Raw genomic sequence first — 10,072 nt, forward strand, 5'->3', positions numbered from 1 at the left:
GAATGTCTCCAAATCAAGAATGTCCTTCTAGTCAAGGGGATGACCTTTAATCTCCTAAGTGTCAGCCAATTGTGTGATACAGGTTACACAATTGAGTTTCATTCAAGTCAATGTCTGGTCAAACACATTGACACACTTGACACGGTACTAGTAGGCAAAAGGGTAGATAACATTTATCAAGTATCTTTTAAAAGTGCTACTAATGCCTCTGCTAAGTGCTTCATGTCAAAAGAAGAAGAATCATGGCTTTGGCATAGGAGGTTGGCCCACGTAAACATGAAGAATATTCGAAAGCTGGCCAACAAAGGATTAGTGCGAGGCCTACCAAGCATTAAGTACCAAAAGACAAAATTATGTGATGCATGTCAAAAGGGTAAGCAAACAAAAGTGTCTCATAAAGGTAAAAGCGCTGTAAGTACCTCTACTGCTTTAGCTTTATTGCATATGGACTTATTTGATTGTAGTAATGTCATTTCATTGAATGGAAGTAGATATTCTTAGTGATCATTGATGACTTTACTAGATATACATGGACTTTCTTTTTGAAAAATAAGGATCAAACCATAGATATTTTTGTTTCCTTTTGTAGAAGAATTGAAAATGAAAAATCAACAACAATTAAAACAATTAGAAGTGATCATGGTGGAGAATTTCAAAATCATAGATTTTTAGAATTTTGTCAAGAAAAAGGATATAGGCATGAGTTCTCTACTCCAAGGACCCCACAGCAAAATGGGGTTGTGGAGAGAAAGAATCGAGTCTTGCAAGAGGCTGCACGAAGCATGCTCAATGAGTACTCACTACCGAGCTACTTATGGGCTGAAGCTGTAAATACAGCTTGCTATGTGCAAAACCGAGTCTTGATACATAGGTTTTAGGAAAGACTCCCCATGAACTTTGGTTTGGAAAACCCCCTACAATTAAACATCTTAGGGTGTTTGGTTGTAAGGTGTTTATCTTGAACACCAAGGATCATCTTCGAAAGTTCACGGCTAAGGCTGATGAAGGGATACTGGTCGGGTACTCTCTCATCAGCAAAGCCTATCGAGTCTACAACAATAGGACTAAATTGATTGAAGAGTCCTCAGATGTAGCATTTGAAGAAATCCCTAAATCAAATGATCAATCGAGGGATGTAGGAGAAATTCAATTTGAACTTAGAAGTCTAAGTTTGAATGATTAAAATATAGAAAGAGTCGAAGTTAACTCCGATGATGATGAACAAAGGCAACAAAGGGCTCAGGCTGATCCTTTGCCTGATACTGAGTCCTTGCCTGTGTCCAGTGAGACCACTCATGAGACACCGCCAACACCAAGGCAGTCTAGGATAGCATCTAGTCATCCTCAAGACCAGATTGTTGGAGACATCCAACAAGGGGTTAGAACCAGATCATTCTTTAGAAATGAGTCTAATGAGGTCGCCTTGATCTCAGAAATCGAACCAAAATTAGTTGATGAGGCATTGCACGATCCTGACTAGATCATAGCTATGCACATTTAGAAATCTTAGTCACATTTATTGCAAAAATACTCTTAGGGATGACTTCCCTAGTATTCTTGGCTTGACCACTAGACCTAGGGTTTGTTCCATAACTATATGGAACTCTATGGTAAGAGGGCACATCCTTCTTAGCCTTTGGTTTGTATCCCAAACCTCTATGGCCATTGGATGACTTTTGTACTCCTAGACCTAGGTTATGCTCATTTTGCCCTAATAGGATATTTTCCATCCTTTTTAGGGTCTTTTCCATTTTATCAAGTCTTGACCTCAAGACTTGATTTTCTATCACTAAGTCCTTAGTTTTTGGTTTTTCATTTGATCCATGAGCATTTTTGTTTCTAGGCTTGTATCTTACATCCTTAGAGTTATCGCCTAGGTTTTTACCTACATTCCTAGCCTTAGGGATAGTAGTTTTGGCATGTAGGGCCACATGCTTTTCCTTAAAGCCCTCATGCTTCCTATTCTTATGGTAAATCGCATTAAAATGATAAAAGTTAGAACTATCATGCTTTTTACCATAATGTAAAGGGGTAGGCTCAATAAATGTTACCTTCTTCTTTACCTTGGAGGCTCCCCCTTGCCTAGTGCCTCCTTGAGCCTTGACCACCTTCTTCCCCTTGGGGCATTGACTTCGGTAATGCCCCTTTTGATTGCAAGAGAAGCATATAATATGCTCCTTGCTCTTCTTTGTGTTGGGAATGATCTCCTTGGGCTTCGCCTTGCCCTTTTGTGCCACTTGGCCCTTCTTCTTGGCCAATTTAGGGCACTTGCTCTTGTAGTGCCCATGTTCCCTACACTCAAAGCATATAATATGATTTTTATTATTAATTGAAATATTTATACCTTTGCTTGTAGGGGTGGCATCTTTTTCTTTGGATCCGGAGGTAGAAGCTTCTCTTGACCCGGATGTAGAAGCTTCTTCTTCTTCTTGATCCGGTGTCACCAAGGATTGCTCCCCCTCAATCCTAGAGGTGGAGGCTTCATCATCTTGAATATGAAACAAGGAGTATGCTCCCTCCTTGTTCCCTTCGTTGCATTCCCTTGAGGATGAAGCTTCTTGGATTTCCTCTTCTTCGGAGATTGAGTATCTCTCAACCTCGGAGTCCTCCTCTTGGTCTTGCTCCAAAGAGTCACCCTCTCTGGATTCTTGTTATGCTTGACCCTTCCGGCGATGATTCCGGTGAAGAGCGGCCTCGCTCTGATACCACTTGTTAGGACCAAAAGTAGCTAGAGGGGGTGAATAGCTCGTCGTGCTTCGTTGCTTGTTTCTTTAGAAGTGATGCGCAGCGGAATACAAAGAAACAAACTACAACAATGCTAACAATAGGATTTTACTTGGTATCCACCTCACAAGAGGTGACTAGTCCAAGGATCCACGCACACACACACACCTCCACTAATAAACACTCCTTTTCGGTAACTACCGAAGGCGGAGAAGCCCTACAAGACTCTCAATACAAGTAGAAGAAAGGGTAGTAAAGAATAAGCAAAAGCTTACAAGAGATGCAGTAAAAACCCTAGCTTCTTCTTCTTCTCGTTGCAACTCGCCTCTTGACTTGGATGAACCTCCAAGAACCTTCAAGAACTGGCGGTGAGGAGCTTAGAGAGTGCTGGGGAGGAGCTGTGATGAATCTGGAATGAATCGGTGAAGTTCTTACCGCAGCCATCGAACGCCTGCAGCTATAAACGATGTCAACGGTCGGATCCCGATCGATTCGAATGTTCCCAATCGATCGGGGAGGCTTTGGATCGATCCACGGATCGATCCAGAGCGCCTCTGTGCTCTGGAAACGCGCCTGGATCGATCGATCCAGCGCTTATCGCGCGAAGCAGCCGCGTCCCAATCGATCCACTGATCGATTGGGACATCTGGATCGATCCACGGATCGATCCAGAAGCTCTGTTGGGGCGGTGCGGATCGATCCGATCGATCCGAGCTGGATCGATCCACGGATCGATCCGACGCTGGTTTTGTCCAAAACCAAGTCCCAAACATCCCTAACCAACATTCGGTCAACCTTGACCTGTTGGTATGTCATGCCTAGCATCTAGTCACTCCCTTGACCTGCTAGGACTCCCTTACCAAGTGTCCGGTCAATCCCTTTGACCCACTTGGACTTTTCTCTGTGCCAAGTATCCGGTCAATCCCTTTGACCTACTTGGACTTTTCTTTCATGCCAAGTATCCAGTCAATCCTTTGACCTACTTGGACTTCCCAACACCAGATGTCCAATCATCCTTGATCCATCTGGATTTTCCCTTGCCTGGCTTCACTCACCAGGATTTTCACCTAGCTTCACTCACCAGGATTTCCATCTGCCTAGCTTCACTCACTAGGACTTTCACCTGGCTTCACTCACCAGGATTTCCATTTGCCTAGCTTCACTCACTAGGACTTCCTTCTGCCTGGCTTCACTCACCAGGACTTTTCTTCTGCCTGGCTTCACTCACCAGGACTTTCATTTAGCCTAACATCCCAGTTAGGACTTCCCAATCAAGTATCCAGTCAACCTTGACCTACTTGACTCTTCTTCAATCAATATCTTATTGTCAAACATCTAAACCCAAACCAAGACTCAGCTTGGTTACCCAGGTCAACCTTGACCTGAGGGATATTGCACCAACACCTCGTACATACTGGTGTTAGTGGTGTGTGTCTTTCTTTTCCTTGTATTAGATTTTCATGTGCATATTTCTGCTGCGCTAACGATTTGATTGAAGATTTTAGTTAAGTTTTAGAGGAGGCTATTCACACCCCCCCTCTCTAGCCATCCGAAGATCCTAACAAGGACTTACGGACTTGCGGGTCAGGATACCCGGATCAAAGCGTACAGATCGGGATATGCAAACCAAGGATTACAGGTCAGGACTTACAGACTTGCGGAACAAGATACGAGGACTAAAGCGTACAGGTCGGGATATGCAAACCAAGGATTACAGGGCAGGATTTATAGACTCGCGACACAAGATACACGGACCAAAGCGTACAGGTCGGGATATGCAAACCAAGGATTACAAGACAGAACTTATAAACTTGCGGTACAGGATACACAGACCAAAGTGTACAAGTCCGGATATGCGAACCAAGGGTTACAGGTCAGGACTTATAGAGTTGCGGAATATGATACATGGACGAAGGCTTACAGGTTAGGGTAATATACGGAACAGGGCCGTGCATACGAGACGAGACTTAAGGAACGATAAGCAAGGGCCTCGATTGACAGGCAGTAGGCGCAAATCTGGACCTACTGAGATAGACTGAATAGCAAATGTAGGGCGGGACGTACATATCTAGATTTGTGGGACAACAAACACAAGCCGGAGAATGCGCTAGGGAAGGCAGGTCTGGGCATACAGGTCAAGATTTACAGGTACGAAGACCCAGTCTAAGGTTAACATATCAGAGCGAATAGGCATTACGCAACAATTAAGCCATAGAATCGTAACAACCCGTCAGAAAATAATCACCATATGTCAGGGAATATGCTAACGGTCTATGACTCGTTGTCTCCTGATCCCTCCCCAGACCTATAGAAAGATGTCACATGTCATTCACCTCTAGACAAATCCTGACACCCGACATTCCTTGACACTCGCCAGATTCCAGAAGCATCCACTACCATATAAAAAGGGAGACTTTGTCTCTATGCAGGTACGCTCACTCGTCTTTTCATTCTCGTCTTTTACTTTTCGTTCTTTCACTGTGATTCTGGGGAAAAAATACCTGACTTGAGCGTCGGAGGGTCTGACCCGTAGACTTTTTCCCTGGTTCTTGGTCTCTAACGTAGAGGCGACTTGTCTAAGTGTGCGCAGAGCCCTCGCGTCGTCGTCCCCGTCATCACCCCTCGTCATCCGCTCGTGGTAACCCTTCCGGTAGGTGCTAGATCAACCAGGCGTCTCAGCGACTCTCCGTCAGCACCATCGATAGCACGATCAATCTTTGTCTGACTCAATTTTCAGACGGGATCATTTATCATTGTAAAAGCTAGTAACTAGATTTTACATGTAAAAATTAGTTCCTAACTTTTACTCTTGTTTGCTAATTTTTACGTGTAAAAACTAATTGTTAATTTCTACAAGACTGATCAACTAATACGAGGGTATTTCGGACAGATAACCTTAAGAAACACATAGGGATGTACATTTGATTTTAATGAGAAATGGGATGCCCGACGGTGAGCGTTTATTTGATTTGTGCCCTGTTTAAAATATATTATTTAACTCATCCGAATAAAATAATCAAATCTAATTATAAAACAAATATTATTATTATTCTAACAATATTATATAAGACTATTTCAGGGAGTTAGAGCAATTACTTTCTTTAAAAATGCGTCACAGTAAATCTGTAATATAAAAATTGACCCTTAAAATTATATTAATTAAAATATTTTAGTATTAAAGGGTTATTAGGGTAAAGTAACTTTTGAAAATTTAAATTATTGGAGTGTTTGAAAATCCGAATTATTTAAATTTTCGAGTGTCACCTTACGACTTCCCTATGAAAAAAATTAATTTAATTTAGTATTATACTTATCTTAGTAAAAAAATTAAGAAAATTATATTTTTTAACATTGTCGGTCTAAAATATTTATACAAGCTTCTTTGATTATAGTGTTGTCAATTCTAAGATGTGGGACTAAAGAGAACTATATTTTTTTTATATAAAATATCAGAAAAAATTAATAATGAGAAAAATTCATAATAATATGCAGAGTCTCGAACTCTAGATCACTGATTATTTCGTTTGTGGAATTACTAATAAATCTTGGAATTATTTTTAGTGTGAATAGAAAAAATGATATTAATATAAATTTATTTTAGGCTTCATTAAAATTAGTTAGTAAAGGAGGGAGATTTTTAATAAAATAGTAAGATAGTAAGATAATAATAATTATAATTATAATGTATCTGACTGATTTAAAATTTAGACGGAGATAATATTAAAAATAATATACTCGACTTGAATTACTAATGAGAGATAAAAAAAAAACCTCTCATTTAAAAAAAATAAAGACGTTCTTTTGTTTTTTAAATCCAAATTCTTTATGTTTGTTTTATCGTACCCAGCTCAATTTCCAGTCCACCGCCCGCCTTCCGTTTTTCTGATTCTAATATAAATTATGAATTATAAAAATTATAATTATAATTTATTTCCCCCATTTAATCCCTCTTTCCCTCTGCCACGATCCGGCATGGGCTCATCTGTTTCCATTTCCAGTCCCAAACGATAACCCAGCACCAAATCCATCGCCGCCGCCGCTGCCGCCACCGTCTTCCTTTCCCTTTTACTTTCTCAAGGTATTATTTCTTTTCTCATCTGTTCTCTGTGCGGTGTTGAATTTTCTATTGGGATTCAGTAGGCTTCCACCGAAAGCAACGGATTGATGAACCGTAACGCCAAAGATTTGATTTTTGCTGCTTCATTTTTTTTCCAAAGAAATAGATGAGGTACATCCATTGCTTGGATCTTTCTGTCGACTTTGATTTTACCTTTTTTGCTGCTCGTAGATTGATTGATCGGGAGAGGATCAGCGAGGAGGATGGCGGAGGAGCAGCGATTCGAGGAGGGTCACCGCCTCTGCGCGAACAACTGCGGCTTCTTTGGGAGCCCCGCGACGCTCGACCTCTGCTCCAAGTGCTACCGCGATCACTGTGTGGAGGAGGAGGAGCGGCGGCCGCGTCGGCAGATTCAAGATTCTGCCGCCGGTAAGGTCGCCGCCGAGAACTCCAGCCCCAAAACCTCCGCGACCCGAGCCGCGATCGCGGCGGTGGCAGATCAGGTAGAAGAGGTGGAGACGAAGGAAGACAGGGCAACGGTGGGACCGAGACGGTGCGCTAGTTGCCGTAAGCGAGTAGAGCTGACGGGATTTCAGTGCCGATGCGGCGCCACCTACTGCGGCACCCACCGCTACGCAGAGCAGCACGGGTGCAGCTTCGATTTCAAGGCGGCCGGCCGCGCCGCCATCGCCCGCGCCAACCCTGTCGTCAAGGGCGACAAGCTCCGGAAGATCTGAAACAATTTCCTTACCTCTGCCTCTCCCGAATCGACGGCTGCGAGATCGCCGTCCCGACGCGATGATCGATCATTGATGGTTCATCGGTGGATGTGCTCCCTGTTTTTTTTTTTTTTTTACTTTTATTATTAATTTAGTGGTTGTGAGTGGTGATGGAACGTCTGATCGACTTGTGCTATTATTAGATTTTTTTTTAAATTTAGTGCCTTAATTATATATAATTTTTATATTAGACATTATTTAATGCTAATAAAGATGATGGTAAAGTGGATGTTGCCGTTTACGCGTGGTTGGAGTGGATCGTGGTGTTATACAGAAGCTCTCCCACGGACATAGCGACGTGGAAAGTGAATGGTTATTTGTGACGTAAGGTTTCGGGGTTGAATCTTAAGGTTGGGGGTGTAAATTTTTGTAAAATTTTTGCATCCTGTATAACTGACTCCTCATCTATTTATTTGTTTAGTCATCATAAATTATCTCTTTTATACAGTTCTTGAACGAATTGATCAATCACTTATGTATTTATGTTTGTAAGATTTTTTTTTTAAATGGGAGACATAATCCGTTTGAACCCCAAGTATAATATGTTTGTAGGAATTTTTTCTCTAAATGAAAAGTGTAATTAAAAAATGTTGGACTTTTATATTAATCAAAGTGTGTGCTTAATTTGTTTTTGATAATTTATGAAAAAATTTTATTAGATGGAGATCATCTCTTAATTAATAAAATTAATTGAAATTATATTTTTCGGATTTGACAGAGATACTAGAAATTAGTAACCATCATTAACTAATTGATCAGATCATTAAGGTGGAGTGTTCCACTTTTGCCACGTGATGTTATACCGAATTGATTTGGGATGACAGGATGAACGATTCTATTAAAAATTGAGTAAAAATGATAATAGAGCGTTTTGGAACATGATAGGATATACTCGGTTTGTTTACTCTTCGTCTCTCGCCGTCTTCTTGTAAAATTTCTGGATGACGTAAAGGTTGTAGCTGTATGAAATAATGTATTATGCGTGATCCTAAATATAATGTGGAATTGATAATTAAGATAATAATATGGTCAAATTAAAGTTAGGCAATAGTCAAAGTTTAGGTATATATATCCAATTGAATCACCTCTTAAAAATAAAGTTTTCAATATAAATTCGGGCGGTTACATAGCCGGTCAGATTTACGGGACCCAGCTCCCTACTCTTTCAATATAAGGTTCTTAGCATAAGCCTTGTCAGCTCTAGTGCTGGTCGAACTTATATACCGAGGGAAAATTAGATTTACGGGGTCCAACTCCCTACTTCTCCAATATAAAATTCTCAGAATAAATCCGGCCGACTCTAGAGTCGGCCGAGCATACGTGCTTAACAACCCACTCATAAACAAAAGCTTCAAACTCAATTTCTCATCTCTCTTGGGTGTAGTTCCTAGTTACATCTACCTGGTCTTAAAACCGATCGGATCTTCTATAGGAGACAACATTGTTAGGAAATCGTAATAATTTGTCGGAGAATAATAGTTACTCATCAGAGAATATTCCCATATTCTAGCATGAGGAAGGCTGTCGTACATTATCCACCACTTGACATATTTTGATACCAGACATTCTCTACCACTTCATTATTACAGAGGTTATAAGAGATAATATAAAAAAGGGGGGGGGGGGGGGGGGGGGGCCTCTTTGTTGGCCGAGGAGGCAGAAACGCTCACACTCACGTATACTCTCACGCGTACGCTCACGCGTACGCTCATGCATACGCTCACACACACACATCCATACTATTGTTCTACTATTACTCTTCTTCTATATTTTTTTAGCTGGCTACTGTTTTGACTTGAGCGTCAAAGTTCCTACACCAGTGACCTCCTCCCTGGTTCTTGCTCTAACATTCCCATTGGCTCTGTCTGTGATATGCACAGACCCGCAAGTCCCAACTTTAGGCCCGTAGCTCCCAGCTCGAAGTCTCTCCTTGGTCAACATCCCAGCCACCTCATCGGCCCCTCCGTCTACTCAGCTTCTAGACGAGATCAAATTTGACATTCACCTGTTCTGAAACGTAAAGATGGACGTAGCCGGTACAATCAACATTGCCATGACTCTTGAGGACTTCGACAAATGCATCACCGCTACAATGCAGGAGTAGTGAACTGGAATTTCTTGGTCTCTCCCCGATTCCATGAATATTTGGGAATTGAGAAATTGAGACAAATATTTCAAAGCACAGTACAATCTGATCCGTTCGCAGTCCCCATCAAAGATGGAATTAAATTTAAACCCGAGCAGATTCATCCAAGCTCTAAATGATAATTCAATTATCCCGAGCAGCTCATTCATTTGCTTGGTAGCTTGAGATTATCAGCTCAAGTCATCTCGACATATAAGTCTAAAAATTAAATTTTAGAGTTTAAATTTAGACTATATCCCTATACTTATCAAGTAGGAGGCTCATCCCTCAATGGCTACTCGATACCTGTTATTTCTAAATAGTCACTCAACCGGTATTTCTAAATGACCACTCGACCATTATCTCCAAATGGCCACACGGTCGATA

At 41.3% G+C, this 10,072-nt stretch overlaps 1 protein-coding gene across 1 annotated transcript; it reads left to right on the forward strand.

Moving 5' to 3' along the window:
* Positions 1–6,595: 6,595 nt before the first annotated feature.
* On the forward strand, positions 6,596–7,676 carry LOC122021959 (zinc finger A20 and AN1 domain-containing stress-associated protein 5-like). Its single transcript, XM_042580147.1, has 2 exons — positions 6,596–6,802; positions 7,013–7,676. Exon 2 carries the CDS (start codon positions 7,045–7,047, stop codon positions 7,516–7,518), a length of 474 nt encoding a protein of 157 aa, XP_042436081.1. The 5' UTR covers positions 6,596–6,802; positions 7,013–7,044; the 3' UTR covers positions 7,519–7,676.
* The last annotated feature ends 2,396 nt before the right edge of the window (positions 7,677–10,072 follow it).

This window comes from Zingiber officinale, chromosome 9A (genome assembly GCF_018446385.1).
Source record: "Zingiber officinale cultivar Zhangliang chromosome 9A, Zo_v1.1, whole genome shotgun sequence".
NCBI classification, from domain to species: Eukaryota; Viridiplantae; Streptophyta; class Magnoliopsida; order Zingiberales; family Zingiberaceae; genus Zingiber; species Zingiber officinale.